Raw genomic sequence first — 17,352 nt, 5'->3', positions numbered from 1 at the left:
ACGTTGGAATTGCAACAAACACATAGCGCAGCCTTACTCCCCTAACGTAAGCCACAATAGTGAGATATAAAACACTGTGTTGTGAATCACTTCAAACTGACTTAAGCCCACGCATTTGTTTCTTAATATACGTCTCGGCCTCTTTCTCAAAGCGGTTACACAATTACCATATCCGTCACCATCTACTGATTCAAGCTTGCAAATTACTAACTTACTACGCTAATTTCCTATGCGATAGTTGCATGAGGTATCAATTTGTCTAAATCGTTGAGTTCCCAATAATATCATAAGATAGGTAACGACTAGTGTGTTAGCATAGGCATGACTCTAATAGCGACTGCGAGATAGGCTACTCTATGGCTGAAGTGAGTGATAAATTTCAGAATATTTAGGATTTGTATTGTCGGTTGAATTTAATACACAGGCGGTTTCTTTATTAACGTACACAGCTAGGTTTGTTTTAACAAGACAGAAATGTTTACTGTTCTCGGCGTTTTTCTGGTGTGTCATGTTTTGCTGACGGAGGCAGTCTGTCCTACCTCTCCACCAACCACCGGGACGATGGGGAATTGCAGCAATAAGATTTGTGTTTGCTACGGTGGTGGAACTACTGACTGTAGCGGAAAAGAACTCACTGATATTCCAGACATAGTCGATCAGACTACAATCCTGCTTCTACATCACAACAAGTAAGAATGTAGACTGCATCCACATTTGACGTGTTTAAAGCAGGTAAACCTCTTGCTAACAACAGAATGATTTTTCGCTGAATCCTACAGTTCTGTTTTTCTAGTTTAACGAAAATCGCAGCAAATGCGCTCGAAGGTTGGACGCAGCTGAAAACGCTGAATATTTCGCACAACTCCATCAGTGAATTGAGATTTGAATCTTTAACTGGTTTGGTAAACCTCGTGAAACTGGATGTAAGTTACAACCAGATCTCGGGCGAAATCAGGCCTGGCAGGGGCGTGGGAAATTTAACAGCACTGACAACGTTGGATTTAAGCCACAACCGTATTACGAGCATCACAAAGTCTTTGCTGGAAAATTTAAGGGCTGAAAATCTAAGAGAACTCTACATAAACAACAACGAAATATTTGTCGTTGAATGGGAAAACTTTTTAAATCCGATCAATCTTCAGACTTTAGTCGTCCACACAAACCGGATCAACAACGCAATTAACTTCTTGCGGCCTCTGGAATCGCTGAGAGTTTTGGATGTGAGATACAACGACTTTGAGGTGTTTGATGCAAGAATTTTCTTTTATTTGTACGACCTAAACATAATACATTTCGGACAAAAGCAGCTGGTCTTCCAAGGTTATTTTGATCCTTATCATCCGAGAAGTGAAAGGAGAATGATGCAAATAGAAAATTACAATTTAGAAACTTTTCCGACAGACTTCTTTAACTATTTACAATATGAACAGCTGGAGTTGATAAACTTCGCCAAGCTAAAAAATCTGACTCTCCAGTCATATCAGAAGAAGGTTCATTTGACAAACATGACCGCTCTTGATGAAATAGAGTTCAACAAAACATCGACGCTATTTCAAGATTTGAAAATCGAAGATTGTCCGAGACTCTTATTCAACATGACTTTTCTTAACCGAGCTGTTGGATTGCAAAGTTTGCAACTATCAAAAATGACCGTGCAAGACGCTGCCGTAGAAAACCACGCCTTGAAAAGGATGACGAACCTGACTATTCTAAGCCTGGAAGAAATAGGCTTATCTGCGTTCAAGTCGAAAACGTTTTTCGCAAACACGTCATTGCTGAAACTGACCGAGCTGAACCTCAGTAAAAACCGGCTTGAATTTCTTGATGTGGATGCGTTCGTCAATTTTCCGAGATTGCAGACAATCAATTTATCTCAAAACGATTTAAGTTCATTTGGCCTGGACATTTTAGCCTCAACGAATGGTCTTCATTTTCTTGATTTATCCCAAAACAGAATTGAAACCTTGAAGACACAAAGTGGCATCCTTGGCACCTTGCGGTACCTCAACCTAGCAAATAACAAGATCCATCAACTGGGAAATGTTTTGCACTCGTTGACGTTATTGGAAACCCTGGATATTTCGAACAACGAAATGAGTAATTTGGAGTTTAACGTGAATGTCTTATCATCAGTACTCGTCACGGCAACAGGCAACCCTTGGAATTGCACTTGCCGCTTTCTCGAAGAATATGACATCCTTCGAAAAATGATGGTGGTCTTTTCCTGTACCAACGACACCAAGGGTCTCCTGACTTGCCATAACCCCGCCCTTCTGAGCGGTGAAGGCGTAGAAACGCTCACATGCGAGCAGATAATGCAACTCAACCAAACGCCACCAACTCAATCAACGCCACCAACTCCATCAACGCCACCGCAGCAGTCGCTCACTTTTTTAATAGGAGTAGGCGCCGTGGTGTTCTGTGCCGTGGTTGCGATTATCATATTTGTGAGGAAGTCTCAGATAAAATTCGGATTTGAGAAATGTTTCGAAACGACGCATCAAGGCAGTTATGATCGGTCAGCTCTGTCCACAAACGCAGCAGCAGACATTCAAACTGGCGGCGGTCAAGCTGAACCGACAGTTGGCAATGAACCAAGTCACCCGCCACTAAAGCGACCGCTTACAAAGCAAAACACCACTTCAAAGTACGAAGATACTTACATGACCTTCCCAGAGGGACAGGCCATCCCGGAAAATCAGCAACATCCGGAGTTAAAATGGGAACCAGGGAGTAATATAGAGCAGGGTGTAGTACCAGGACCAGGAGAGCTAAAAGTGAACGAGGACAATTACATAAGTTTAACAGCAGACGGACCAAGAACGCTCCCGAGGTCTTCGCTACACGTAAGCGGTCCAGCATTTCCAGGTCTCTTAAGCAACGCATTCAACATAAACAAAAATGACAGAACAAAACAAAAGGATCCAAAGAGACAGCAAAATGCCGAAAATGAAACGGAGAAGTTGCCAGTCTATCAAAACGTTCAAACTAAAGAGAGGGAGGGTACAGTGTATATGAAACCGTTCAACTAAAGAATACTGGATACGTTCCTCCTTCATGTTACTAGCACAGCATATCGGTCAACTGGACGCGGAGACTGCCCGATTTAACATTGGCGTTTGCAATGCTCAAAACAGTGTTTTTGGAAAACTTATAAGACATGGTTTCGATTTGTACTCGTATTGATATAGTATGCTTGTTTTTGTAATAGCAGAATCCTGTTACACGCGCTTTGCCCTATTTAGCGTAATAGGAAGTGACGTACCAAGCGATGACACATTCCGCTCAGTTGGAAATGCTTCTTTTGTATCTTTATTAAACTCTCTTTGTTCTTAAAACTCATGCAGTATAACTATGGGGTGTTACTTTATACGCCACGCGATCATGAACCTTATGAATATGATTGAAATCCGGTGTGCAATGTCCAACATGAGTCTGGTGCGACGTTTCAGGTTCAGCAAATGCGTCTGAAATCCATCAACACATAACCATACATACTACGAGCTACAGTGCACAGCCTGAAATCAAACTGATTTTTTTATTCAAATAAGGGAAACAAACTTTGCCGCAGAAAGGCAGACCACCGCGGCATGCAACAGAGCAAGGAGGGCTCACCTGCGCCACAAGAAACAATTAAATGACGACATAATTGAATCGCTATGAACTAAGCAGAAACGTTACTGGTAATAAATTACAGCACTGTACAACACTGCATTTGGTTTGGGAAAAATAACTACGAGCAGAAAAACATAAAATTACGAAACTATAAGTTAAACTAAATTGCATATTTTACGTATTTGAAATGCAGAAAACAAATTGCACCAGCAACTGTCAGTTTCTTAAATAATCAGAAATAAATGACGTCATATACAACGTAATTAGCGAAGGCCAAACGTCATCAGGGACGAGTTAATGAAGCGAATCCCCGACTGCACTTTCAGCATGTGCCTCTCTTACTTCTCCAGAGGCAGTTTAACCAACTAACGCAATACAAATTAACATTCCATTCTGTAATCGCAATTAGTTGTTTCGTCTGAGTTCGACTGACTAGAGGACGAGCAAGTTACGCTATCGTCGGCCGCAACAGACGTCCTTTTTTTCCGCAAGCAGCCACGTTTCCACGCGATGGCAATCACAAATATGGCCGACAAAATACCACCCATGCTAGCGGCAAGCGCGATCACGATCGTCTCGGTCATGGCTCCAGGAGTAGGGGAACCCCCGGCATTGCGGCCTTTGCATTCAGCTTCTAAATGAAACAAGCTTTTAACTTCGTGCCCCGATGGCGCCGTACAGCGGAAGCATTCGGAGTCGTCTTTATTCAGGCAACCATCGGCGAGAAGTAGTGACGCAATAGTGGCGTGTAGTTCGCAAGAGCATTCCCAGGGATTCGAGCGAAGTTCGAAGAACGGCAGGACGCTCTCGGGTCGCGGAAACGTCCTCAGTTTATTTTCCGATAAATTGACATGTTCCAAACTGGGAAGCGCGGAAAAGGCGGCTGCGGATACGTGGGTGATAAAATTCCGCGAAAGGTCGAGGTACGTAAACGTGGCGGAGCTAAAAGTGCCAGAATCCACGGCGGACAACAAATTACCAGACAAGTCGAGACGTCTCAACTTTGGCAAATGCGAAAAAACGTCATTCTCTATCGCTGTGATTCTGTCGCTACTCAAATCGAGAAGCTCGAGTTCAGGAAGATTGTCGAACATGAGACGTCGTAATTTGCCGAGTTTGAGCACTGACAAGGTCAGCTTTGTGATTTCGTTCGCGTTTGAAAATATTTCCCGTGAAAAAAATCGTTCGAATTTTCGTCCTTTCTTCACGGTCACTTCCCTGAGATTTTGCGCATTTTTGATCGACAGGTCGGTGAATTTATGACAAGACGTGACTGTGAATGACGTCAAGTTGTCGAGGTCAGTTAAGATCAGAGACTGCAAATTACTCATCTTGGCCAGATCAATAGCATCCAAGCTTCCTCCAGCAAGAGAAAGATGAGCGAGTAAAGTTGAAGATTGAAATAAATCCGAACTCAGATGAGTTTGCTCGCAGTCGAATAGTCCGAGTTTGTAAAGTCCGGGCAAGTCGGCAAAAGTCCGGTCAAAGTACTGGAGTCCGGTATGCCCGATCCGCAAATCGTTTAAACGCGGGGTGATGCGAGATAACTCGGTCTCATTAGTGAAGACAAACTTGTTCCCACTCAAGTCCAGGGTCCTCACATCAGCTTGCACACCAAATGCCAGGTTGCTTATGAGGTTGTTCCCAACAGTAACTGTGGTTAGTTTTGGACTTCCCATGAATAAAAGGAAGTTGAACTGTGAGAGCCGATTCCCATCCAAATGAACGACTTTCAAATCTCCCAGAAGTTGGAACCACCACGGTATGACGTATTCCAGGTCGTTGTAGCTCAGATCGAGCGTGACAAGCTTCGTGTTTGCGGAAAAGACGGCGCCATCGTGGAAGTCAAATACAATGGCATTGTGGGAAAGGTTTACGAACGTCAATTCCGGCAGAGAAAGCAGCGCGCTTGGCACTGATTGGAGGGAATTTTGGGAGATGTCCAATCGCTGAAGAGAGTGGCGGGAAATTTCAAAATTTGACGTCGAAATCTCTGAGATGCTGAAAATAAGAGACAGTGCTGGTAAAACCGTCTCCAGAACACCCCAATTAATTACTAATCACCATTTTTTATGAAACGGAGGTTTCCGTTATTTTCCACTCACTTATTATGACGTAATGAGAGCGTAACAGTGGATGGAGGAAATTTCCAAACAACTTCTTGAATGTTCTTCTCGGAGCAATCCACTTCGCTTCCAGAACAAGAGCAAAGGAAAGGACATGAAGAATTTTGCGGGTTAGTTTGCCCAACAACTACAGACAGCAGCAGGGTGAAGCATAAATGACGACACAATGTTGACATTTTCTTGCTAATTGTCACGTCACAAGACGAACAATTGATGCGTCATAAGTAGACAAGGAAATGTTTTGCAATATGACTATTGCACAAGTATATGTAACAGTAACAGGTAACCTATCATACGACTGTGAAACGAGTTAAATTAGTGATTGTTTTTCAGCTACAATACCTCTAAATCTTATCTGGACTGTGCTTTGTCTAACCCATTTTTCACACAACCTTAAAATGTAAAGTAGCCTATCCCTAATACAGCATCACTTCTTGCTTAAAATAATCAGGCTTATCACGAGTGATAAGCAAACGACTTATCTATCACACACTTGACACCAAACCCTCTTATACGATCACGTCAAAGCGTTTGTACATTGGGCGGTTCAGAACTTCAATTTATGCAACAAGTAAAATGATGACCCGGTTTACTTCGTCCCACAAATGATCTCGTATTAATAGACATCCTAACACACTTCCACTTCCTCTGTCGTACGTAAAACATTATAAGGATTCACGTCAAACGGTCACAGCGCTGGAGTGATGACGTCCAAGAAGGCAGGAAGAATAATCCATTACCAACTTGTGGAGCCATTTTATCATGGTAATCGAACATGCTGCGTTACCGTGGGATGGGTAATATGGTAAAGCGGTGTTACACATTGAAAATAAGCTGTTCGTACGTGGCGGGCTTGGGCGGGTGTTTTTCTAAACCTTTTTTGTGACGGAAATTTTAACAACTTTAGCAAAAATTGATATTTCGTATTGGTGTCTTGTAACAGAGATGTAGATTATACGCAAAACATAAAAAAACTTTTTGATCAAAAGAAATATCAAATAAAACATTCTATGAGTGGGAACAGCTAGTGAACTAAAACTAACAGGAAAGTAGGTTTTCTCCAAGGAAAAAATGACTGTTATTGCTCGAAGTACTTGTCAGTTTGTGTCCTATTACCTTTTCCTTCACGTACCATGAGCCTGGCATAATGTTACAGCAATGATCTAAATTTGACTTCCACCTGAACATACCATGCACGGTTCACCACCTGTTAATGCTCCGATGTTAAACTTACTAAAAACTTAAACAACTCGTGATGCAGCGCTGTTCTTTACAAAAACAGAAAGCGTCCACATGAAACTCGGTTACTACACATACGATATATATCAGTTCTATCATCCCTTATGACGCAGAGAGTAAACACAAAAGGTATGATGACGACACAATGTACGCGCGGAGGATGTGATATTCATTATGACGGGTACTTTACATCGTGTATTATAATCACTGCATAGCCATGTTAGAGGAAGATTGGCATTTAGGGAATCGACTGCCGCACCAGAAAGCTTCTAACCCGGATATCCGATGTGTTATTTCTCGAAGGAAATAAATTCTTCATAATAGACTCATTTATAAAAAGTGGGCGATATAATGGCGGTCATAGCGACAAAAATTTTAATTACCAAGTTTAAAATTACTTCAAGTGTCTCTTTAAACACCATATGCACGCGTTGCGCGATTTGAAATTTGTAATGAAACATAAATCGACAAATTAATTTAATGCGAATCGAATACGGACGCAAGTAAATTATCATCATGCAAAGCGTGCGAATATTTAAGTTTTAAAAGACGTCAAATATTCGCATTCATACGTCACTAATATACAACTATTTGCGGCTGTTTCATGTACCCGTGAATGCTAAATTATTTTGTAAATGGGTGTCACCGTTTAAGCAAACTTCATTTAAATTTTAAAGGGACACTCGTAACCAAAAGAGAAACGGCAACTCGCCAATCTTGTTTCTTGGAAAGAAATCCTCTCGCGCAAATCAAAAGTTTTAAATAAGACAAAAAGAAACTCAAAAGCTTTGTAGCGAGAACATTGTACGGACGAGAAGGCAACTTCAAACATTTCCATAAACCGCAAGAAATTAACGAAATTAGCAGAGTCTTAACGAAATACTCAAAAACAAAAATCAACATTGCTGCATAACCGAAAACTGTTAATGTTACATAACAATATATGTCAGAAATAGTGACGTGACTAAACAACGCACAATTAAGCCTTTGGCGTGACAGTTGTTGGAGAGGAAGTTATTTTTAGAAATCATATTTTGATTACATAAAGGCATTTTTTGCCTATCCACCTGAATAGTATTTTACAGTTAATTATCGATTATTATTATCAGAAAAATCTTTTTCGCATATTTATACGTATACGTAACGTTTACAGTACATGCTATGACGTCACGATCCACTTCCTGATTCCGTTTCCGACGGAAATCGGCAATAATAAAATATTCATGTGAACAAAAACTTTCGATACTTTTAAAACGCAAACTCTTCTGTGGTCTTCTTTAATTCCAACACAATTTCGACGAATGATTAACTTGAAAAATTCTGTTTAAATTTGTCATGTAATATCTCATAAAGCGCCTATCACGTGTTGAAAGAAATTTTCCGCTTAGACTTTTGCTACCGTATTTCTAAGAAATATGCAAATAAGGTGAAACTGAATCACGAAATCCATAAAATTGGCAACCAAAAATAGCAGTAGATATAAAAGATTTCCACAAGTAAAACATCAGTCTCGCTAGATGACGTTACGGAGCAGTACAGCGTCACTTTCAAAGTATGTCAACTAGCTCACATCAGAGCGGTGTCGAATTCAATGGTTTGATAGACGGTATGCTGCTGGAAGCTTGTTATGGGCGGCAAGCGAAGAGTTCCTCGAGTCTTGATACACTTCGTTCGCCGTGCTTGGAAGCTCTTTTTCCGGCTCAAGAGAGGCTTTGGCCTCTGGTCTCGAGACGGTCTCTCCGGCTTAACAAAAAATTGCTGCATTTGGGAAAACGAGGCAGATCTCGTACGTCTTATCTCGTATCGCCATCGGCATCGCCTTTCGTGTTCTAGAATCATTCTCGCCACGTTCTACGCCGCCATAAAGGTGAATCGTGTCACTTATGGCGGGTATTCCCCGACTTACTTCAACAAAAATTTCTTAATGCTTCTTTAGCAAAGCAAAGCCGCAACCACACCAACCACAAAGAAGTTGGCCGCCTCAACGACATTGGTGATCACTTGTAGAGAAACAGCCTCTTGTGCCCTGTTAGCATCACAACACTTTCCACCGCTTGGCAGGTATTGTTTCGGTTTGTTAAAGATTTTAAACTTTCAAACGCAACTCTTTATCAAAACCCAGTGTTCATTTTATAGAAAAACGCTCGTTCTCAGTTGGAACGAAAACCGGGAAAGTTAAGTTGATTGCAAAATAATTGAACAAAACCAGTAGTTTTGAGCAAGTCGTATTTAAAAATCACATTTTACAAAAAAAAAGAGTTGTACGCGAGAAATCCTATTTTTGATAATATTATAAAGTTAATTTTACTTGGCTTTACACCACTTAGTCAGCAGGCCAGTTACTGGGGCGTAACCAACATAATTAATCAAAATAGCCTAAGGCATAAATACGGGCATCAAATATTTTGGTTGAAAAGAACATACCGACTTCTACAAATGCGTTACTTTTCAGCTAAGCCCGATACAACTTTACAAAGAATTGGTTTTCTGGATCCGTCTAGTAGAAGACAACTTCTCGCAAAAAGTTTCTTTTTTTCGAAAACTGGCGCCGACAGATTCTTACAAAGCGTTTCTCTTATCAAAAGAAAAGACGAGCAACATTATATCTTCACTGAAACGTGAGAGTTCATTCGCAAGTTGCCGCAATCACCGCATGAAGACAGAAAACCCCTTAAACTGGCAAATGCGTTCATTTTGTTCACACGCGGGGAATAAATCGCCATCAAACATGGCCGTAAGTAGACAGCCAGAGTTGACGCATTATCTTGAGGGGCAACAACCAAAATTCATATAAAACGACCGAAAACCCGCTTTCGACTCATTGATGAAAACCAGATAAGGAGGCAAAGACACTCCTTCTTACGACATAAACGGTGATTTTATCGCGTCTTTGAGCGTTGCTATCATTGGGTGTGACATGCGCTACGGGATTGGGGTGACAGAGTTCTACAAACTTTTGTGTCCGTAAAGTTTTTACCGAAAACACAACTGTCATGATGTTTTGTGTAATATCTGTTTACGACAAAACAACGGGCTTGACGTCAAAATAGCAGCCCCACCTTCATTCATAAATTTGTAAAATGAAGATTAAATTTGCTGATGATCAATCGCCTGCACTTGTCCGTCACCAACCAATGCTTAACGTGCCGCTTATTGATCACTTCAAATGGGAGTAGAATGCAGCAACGGGCGATTCATAGACACTGGTATGCCACCCTACAGCATGAATGTCGGAGCAGAAATGCAACAATGAAGCTACAATTTTGTCACGATGTTGCAAAACTAGTTTGGTGATTCTCGCCTGCTCAGTCGTTGTGATTATTTCGTAATGTCACTGGAGTTTACAATACTTTGAAATAAGCCGCCGCTGACCGACAGATTTATTTCTTTTTGAAGAAACAAAACTTTGCGCAGAGAAAGTTTTCATCGGGACAAATTTTCAGTCAAAACGTCATTTGGAAAATATTGTAAGTAAGAATCCAAAGTACAGGATTGCACAACGCACAAGAAAGTTTACAGAACAAAAAACTGAACAATATAAACCAATAATGAATAATGCAGCCGGAAGGCGCACCCTAAGGTGTTGTTATGAAACAAAATAATTACGTCAGAATTGCTGACATGACAAACCAAGCAATGCACAATTATTTCGTGACAATTGAAGGGCAAGCAGTTAATTTTAGATAACATATTATGATGTTATAAAGACATTCACTGCATATTTACGTCACACTCACCTCGATAATAATTTACGGATAATAATTTATCGATTCTATCGGAAAAACGTTTTCCATTATACTCTGCATGTATACGCGACGTTTACAATACATGTTATGACAACACAATCAACTTCCAACTTCCGCCGGAAAGTGACATCAATATAGTGCTGGAATAAGTCAAAAACATCTTTCATCTGTTCAAAGTTCATTCTTTACGAATTTTGTACCCGTCAGCATCTGCTTAATATTTAATCGATGCTTATGAAGTTTTTCTTTCAGTTGTGCAACTCATTGCAAAATCTTTCACGTGTTAAAAGAACCTCGCGGCGTGGACCAATTCTACTGAACTTCTCAGAAACATGCAAATAAGGTGAAACTGAATCACGAAATCCATAAAACTCGCGACCAAAAATAGCAGCAGATATAAAATATTTCTGCACGTAAAACATCAACCTCGCTAGATGTCGCTACGGAACGATACGACGTCACTTTCATAATACGTCATCCTCTTAACGATTAGTTATTATCATCGGACTTAAGTCCAGCGTCGAATTCCATGTAACCGGAGCCAGGAACGGCTGGTGACAGGTAAGGGTTTTCCCCCAAATAGCTACTACTGGAGTCAGGGAGGACTTCGGGCAAAATGTAAGGATCGATAGTAGATATACGATTCTGCATTGGAAGCTCGTAGTGGGCGGCGAGTGGCGGGGACCTTGGGTCTTGATACATATTGCTCGCCGGTTTTGGATGCTCTTTTCCCGGCTGAAAAGGGGATCCGGTCCCGGCTTCTCCGGCTTCACAATAAATCGCTACATTCGAGGAATCGACATTTGACGCAGTGGCATACGCCGCAACAGCCGTGGCGTTACTCGGAGATGCCATCTCGTATTGATTATTATTGTTCAATTCTGACGCCAGTGTGTAAGTAGAACTCCCGGGACCTTCGGCTTCTATTGTCCCGTACTCGTTCTCGCCGCCTTCTATGCCGTTGTAAATGTGAGAAACGTGTCTTTGGGGTGTATTGTCACCACTTTGCTTTCTCAGAAATTTTTTAACAGTGCCCCTTCGCAACCAAAGCAAGACTGCGACTATAACGAGAACGACTGCCATAACCGCCACGGCGGTGCCGGTAATCACTTGGACGGAGACGGTTTCCACGGCCCGTGGCGAACGGCCCTTAATCGCATTACAGGAACCGTTTAGCTCCCTTGTAGTATCTAAATGTTTTACCGGTACGTCTTTTAATTCATCCGGAGTACTACATCTGATGCATTCTAAGTCTCCATCCGAACAGGAGAGCTTGGACAAAATTTCGGTGGACAGATATTCCTGGTAGGATTGAACGAAGTCACAGTCGCAATGCCAAGCGTTGTCGTCCACGTAAACTGTCATTAGCTTAGACGGGGTGGACATGGTTGGGAATTTGGAAAGTTGGTTTGCTGTCAAGTTGACATTCTGCAGCTCGATGCAGTCGGAAAATGCGTCAGGCGTAACATAGGAAATGAGATTGAAGGCGAAGTTGATTTGCTTTAACGAGCCGGAGGAATAACTTTCATCCAAAGAAGTCAAACGATTTCGACTGAGATCTGCTTCCTCTAAATCTTCCATTGAAACAAGTCCAGTCAACGGTCCTCGGATTAAGTTGGATGCTAAATTGAGTTTGACGATTCTGGGAGTTTCTAGCGCTGTAGCGAGAGCATCCGCATCTTCGATGAGATTTTGCGAGAGATCGAGTTTCTGGAGGAGTGGGACATAAGAGAAGAATGGTTGGGTCAAAGACGCGAGACGATTATTGGTTAGATTCAACCATTTCAACTGAGTGCAGGGTTCCAGAAGATTAACAGGAAAGCGTTCAATCAAACTCCCGCTGATCTCCAACTTCTCAAGCGACTCGAGACCCTTAAAGAGCGATTGCGCCAGAGTCACGAGTTTATCGCCGCTAATTCGCAGTTCCTTCAAGCTCTCAAGTCCTCTGAAGATGGTGATCTGCATCTCCGACATAGCTACACCTCGCAAGTCCAAGTACTCGAGACGGCGAAGAAGCCTGAAAGAACGGGCATAGATGTCGGTAAGTTGGTTGTAGCTCAAATCCAGACGTTGGACGTTGCGTGGAATCGCCTCTCGATCCACTTCGGTGAATAGGTTGTAGCTTAGGTCAAGTTCTTTCAAGTCGAGGTGATAGGCGTAAGTGTATTCGGTGACGACACCACTCAGTTTGTTGTGACTGAGCGTCAAAATTTCAAGATTGTCTTCCGTGCCCGTGAAAGGGTCCAATATGTCGTCAGAATGGAACTCGATGTTGTTGTAATCCAATCGCAGTTCTCTGAGGTAATAAAGCGACTCGAACGTATATTCTTCGATTACAGTAAGCTCATTATGACGTAGGTCGAGAACTTGCAGTCGGTGCAGAGCGGACCCGACTTCAAAGTAGCTTTTGTCAAACTTCGAGATGCGATTGTGATGTAACAATAGGACAACGGTTGTAGGAGGGATGTTAGCAGGAAATGACGTCAGATTACCATAAGAGCAATCAACCGTGTCATCGTGGCAACGGCATTGTTCTGGACACGCTTGACTTGCCGTCGATATTGAAATCACAAAAATTAAATTAAAAAGGAGCAATTTGAGTGATAGCATTTTGCCTAGTTTTCCAGAGTCTGAAGATAAACGAGATGATTGGTACAGACTTGCCCTCAAAAGGAGAATTACATTCTCTAATTCTTCAAACGTAAAAAACCTGGATATGCTTTGTAGACCTCGAACTAGTAGTACATTAACCACCTGCTTACAATACTAAACGTCTAAAATATCGTGCCTAAACTATATACCCTGTTTATACCCTGTATAAACCAGTGTCGCGTGATCTACCTTGCGTTAAAATGAATGGCACCTTACGATGATTTCATTCGCACAAGTTATGCTATGCCTGTGCAAACGTCACTTCTTGTGAGAAATAAAGAATTTTTAAACTACATAATGGGACTGATTCATCGGGCAATAAGTTGAACCAACGGTCGCTTCCCATAATTGTTACAAATCTGACACATTTCCTTATTCGATAACTTCTTACTAAGCAAGGTGCCACTGGTGACGCTTACCGCGCAGTTCGTGCCACCAAAATTACCCTTCGTTTGTATACACTACAAGCCTATGAACACGGTTGCCATATCGTCCTTGTTTCTAAGATTTGTCCTTATTTTGAAGGTCTGTGCCTTAGAAAATATTTTTTTCTCATTTCTAAGAAATGTCCTTATTTTCACTTCCGTCCTTATTTTTGTCTTATTTTAAGGGCATTTCGACACCTTTAGTATACCATTTTGTACCAAAGTGGCACCAAAATTAAAAACATGCAAATAGTGTCTGTTTTTTTGTTTGCTTTTGTTTTAGGAACATTGATTGCCTTCTCCTGCTGTGTACTGTTTAAGGTAGTACTCTTCTTTCCTTTACTAACCGTCTTTATTTTTGAGTCCAGACCGATGGCAACCCTGCCTATAAGGCATAAGTATTAATGTTAATTGGCCAATAAAACCAAAATTCAATTATTTTAAACCCACACGGAGACACACAATGTTTAACGCATGAAATATCCTTCTAACAAACGCGGCTATCAATTAAATAGAGTGTGGATTAAAAAAATAGATCACAATTCCAATAGTTAAGGGTTACTAGGGTTTGTAGAACGATTCCCTGTGTGATTATCCAACCAATAAACTAAAAGTGGACCAGCTTGTAAACCTGCTAAACAGCAATTTTAAACTCATCTAAACAAAGAATTGCGACCATTGAAATAAATATAACTAATTTCCATTTCTGCATTGAGATAAAATAAGCTTTTCAGTTAACGCAGGGGTCGAGATGAGCAAATAGTACTTGACCGATTGTTACAGCAGCTGTCAGAAGTACGCAAACTCGAAAAACAACTCAAACGACTGACTGTGAATTTCAAGCTACCTTTTCACTCATGTCCAGCTCCACAACAACGTAACTTGCCCAATTCGAGGCAATCAGTGACACTTGACGTAAAACGAACCGTGAGCTCCTTACTATGACACCTCGGCAACCATCTTGGAAGCAATCACTGACGGGCGCGTTCATTATATTCGCAAGCGGAGTCTTAAATACGACTAAACATGGCAATAGGTATATACGGCAGTAGGCTAAAAACAGACTTTCTGTGTAGGAAATAATTCAAAATGACATTTACATATGACAACGTCTGCCTGTAACGTAACATGAAGACTCACTGATGACAAAATGATGAGACAAGAACAGCACTCCTTATATAACCTTCGGTGATTTCATCACGTTTTTAAGCGTTCTGAGCCAGTGTAGAGACTCAATCGATCTTCAAAATGTTAACCTCATACACCTTTATATTCTCTTACCATGACAAATCATTGCATGATGATAGAAAAAAGAAATCCCTTCGGTTGTTTAAGCCAAGCGGCTTATTTTAAACTTTAGAGAGCCCGCGTTAAGATGTAAAAGTAACTTTTCTAATGTTGACGTAATGCCGTTTTGACGAAACAATGGGTTTGACGTCATAATAACAACTCATCGAGAATGGTGAGTTACCTACTAACAAGCGGATGATTTGGATTTCCGCATGACCTATTGCATATGCCTGATCATCATTTCTATTGCCTACCTGCTATTTGTAAGAAAAACGCTCGCACTACTTGAAAGACGCTCAGATTTAGCAGCTAACGTTTATTTATAAAGTCAATAATTCTCGAATCCAACATCGGAAAAAGTGTCTCGAAACTTGATACTAACTTCAGCTATTTCACTCAAAAACATCGCCTTTATATGCTGACAATGCTGCGGCAAGCGCTCAAAAATAACTCGATGCAACCCTTTGCGTGACCGCCAAGGAAAAGCCCCCTCGCATATAACGCACACGTTGAAATCAGATCGAGATTTTTCTGCGTGATTGTGGAGCGAAAGTAGTTATCGACATGCTTCTAGAAGGGCATCACGCTCCTTTATAATTTCTACGAATTTCGTCGCGCACCGCAGAAATTCGACAAAAAACGAACGCGGTATTAAGACATAAAGCAGCATAATGACGTCACATCCGCAAACGTTTATGTCTGCGGCATTTCACAACGAAATCGACAAGAGTAGAATTCAAATTTTCTCCCAACGTCATCTTACCTTTAAATTGTCCTGAGGGCGAAGCAGGTTTCGAGCTAAATGTTCTGCCTTCTTCTTATTGGCCAGCAGAAAGAACGGCTTTCTCACACTGAGGCTGAAGCTCAAAGTGGTCTCGGTCGGGTTACCCAGCGTACACGCCTGTCTCGAACCCTGCAAGACACGGGTCTTTTAACGTTTAGCTTTTCTGCGAAAGGACGGCGTTTTAATATTTTATCCATAAACGGTTGAAAAAAATTGGCAAATCTTGCGTTTTTGGCAAACTTTCTGAAAACCGCGCTTTGTAGCCCCGGGGTTGGTCTGGCAAGATTAGAAACGTCGTGGGGTTTAGAAGAAAACGCAAAATAAGCCGGAAATTGAACTGAAACTTACAGACAACTCAAATCCTACACATTAAACCGCACACAGCTTACATCAACGTGATGACAACATATCACATAAAAGAGATCATGACGTCACAGTTAAGTGTAAGTTTTACTTTCTCGAAAACCGCAGACGAAACGAAGGTACCCGCACGACGCTTGTAGCACGGACACTATCAGTCCGTGAATGATGCCCTCACCTGTTGCTCCGTGTCCAGATGCGAGAGAGGGATGTGGAAGGAAGTTTGCTCCTCTTCGTCCTCCATTTCGATCCGGAGCATCCCCGGACGAACTAAAGACGTCATCTCCAGACGTAAGGGGGCGATCACGTATCCGTCGCCTCTGGTTACCTGCTCGGGAAAACATGGAAGCAGTTATTCAAGATTTCTGCAACAGAAGGTGATGCGTAAGTCAGAAAAAGAATCTCTTTCATCCAAGATCAAGTCGGAGAAAATTTTCTAATATTGATTTTTTAATTAATTATTAATTATTATCGGTGAGTACACCACAGCACGACATTGACTTTGTACGATGCTGCATTCATTTTAAGTCTGGGAAAATGGCAAAGGAAACCGTAAAACATGTTTACAACCAGCGGAAATTATAATACAGTATTAGAAGCACGAATTTCGTGAAATAATACAACGTGACGTCACACTACCTTATCTTTCTCCTCTTTTACGTCACTCGAGTCCAACGTCATATAACCGAGCGCATATGCCAGGCACTCTCTTCCCTCCTTGCTGTCGCATTGGCCAATCACGGGGTTGAACAGGGCTGATATCGTCACGTGACCTTGCGCTGCACCAATCAAAAGTGATCCACATTAACCGGCGGCAAAAACGAGGCAAAATTAAACGAAGTTAAAACGCGATGAAATTACTCGAATTTCCGGTTATTATAAGAACAAAGATCATTTTTCAAAAAATTTAACCACATTTCCTTACAGTGAGCATTCACCTACCAGGCACAATCACTTGAGGGGGTACAATCCGGTAGGGAGTGTCGCATCTCTCACCCAGATGGGGCTCGATTCTTACGTTCACAAGTTTCGGAAGTTGTTTGAATCTCGGAGTCGAATCCACGCTCAGTGTCATCTAAATCAAACAAATTTAAGTTTTTACTGGGACTTTAACG

At 41.5% G+C, this 17,352-nt stretch overlaps 4 protein-coding genes across 4 annotated transcripts in view; 1 reads left to right on the top strand and 3 right to left on the bottom strand.

The window, feature by feature from the left end:
* LOC143461206 (deleted in lung and esophageal cancer protein 1-like) overlaps positions 1-17,352 on the bottom strand; it is a 33,111-nt gene that overhangs the window by 3,011 nt on the left and 12,748 nt on the right. The window contains exons 28-31 of the mRNA XM_076959035.1: positions 17,180-17,312; positions 16,877-17,016; positions 16,416-16,565; positions 15,857-16,006 (exon numbers count right to left, since the gene is read on the bottom strand). Of these exons, the coding sequence (XP_076815150.1) occupies positions 15,857-16,006; positions 16,416-16,565; positions 16,877-17,016; positions 17,180-17,312 (573 nt within the window). The remainder of the gene's footprint in view (positions 1-15,856; positions 16,007-16,415; positions 16,566-16,876; positions 17,017-17,179; positions 17,313-17,352) is intronic.
* LOC143461208 (uncharacterized) lies at positions 420-3,416 on the top strand. The gene is made up of 2 exons (XM_076959037.1): positions 420-689; positions 794-3,416. The coding sequence occupies exons 1-2, from the start codon at positions 475-477 to the stop codon at positions 3,030-3,032; spliced, it is 2,454 nt and encodes an 817-aa protein (XP_076815152.1). The 5' UTR covers positions 420-474; the 3' UTR covers positions 3,033-3,416.
* Positions 3,534-6,061, bottom strand: LOC143461210 (uncharacterized). The gene is made up of 2 exons (XM_076959039.1): positions 5,721-6,061; positions 3,534-5,616 (listed from the first exon to the last, which is right to left on the bottom strand). The coding sequence occupies exons 1-2, from the start codon at positions 5,915-5,917 to the stop codon at positions 3,996-3,998; spliced, it is 1,818 nt and encodes a 605-aa protein (XP_076815154.1). The 5' UTR covers positions 5,918-6,061; the 3' UTR covers positions 3,534-3,995.
* LOC143461209 (uncharacterized) lies at positions 10,345-13,788 on the bottom strand. Its single transcript, XM_076959038.1, has one exon. The coding sequence runs from the start codon at positions 13,334-13,336 to the stop codon at positions 11,216-11,218; it is 2,121 nt and encodes a 706-aa protein (XP_076815153.1). The 5' UTR covers positions 13,337-13,788; the 3' UTR covers positions 10,345-11,215.

Source organism: Clavelina lepadiformis, chromosome 5 (assembly GCF_947623445.1).
Source record: "Clavelina lepadiformis chromosome 5, kaClaLepa1.1, whole genome shotgun sequence".
Lineage (NCBI taxonomy): Eukaryota > Metazoa > Chordata > Ascidiacea > Aplousobranchia > Clavelinidae > Clavelina > Clavelina lepadiformis.
Note: the sequence above shows the minus strand (reverse complement) of the source record. Positions and strands in the feature narration are given on the sequence as shown.

What these genes read in the sequence shown, in the direction of transcription:
- LOC143461208 (XM_076959037.1), top strand. Translation starts at nt 475, where the DNA reads ATGTTTACTGTTCTCGGCGTTTTTCTGGTGTGTCATGTTTTGCTGACG. An exon ending in CTGCTTCTACATCACAACAA is followed by an intron (nt 690 to 793) that starts GTAAGAATGTAG and finishes CTGTTTTTCTAG; the next exon opens with TTTAACGAAAATCGCAGCAA.
- LOC143461210 (XM_076959039.1), bottom strand. Translation starts at nt 5,917, where the DNA reads ATGTCAACATTGTGTCGTCATTTATGCTTCACCCTGCTGCTGTCTGTA. An exon ending in CTCTCATTACGTCATAATAA is followed by an intron (nt 5,617 to 5,720) that starts GTGAGTGGAAAA and finishes TCTTATTTTCAG; the next exon opens with CATCTCAGAGATTTCGACGT.
- LOC143461209 (XM_076959038.1), bottom strand. Translation starts at nt 13,336, where the DNA reads ATGCTATCACTCAAATTGCTCCTTTTTAATTTAATTTTTGTGATTTCA.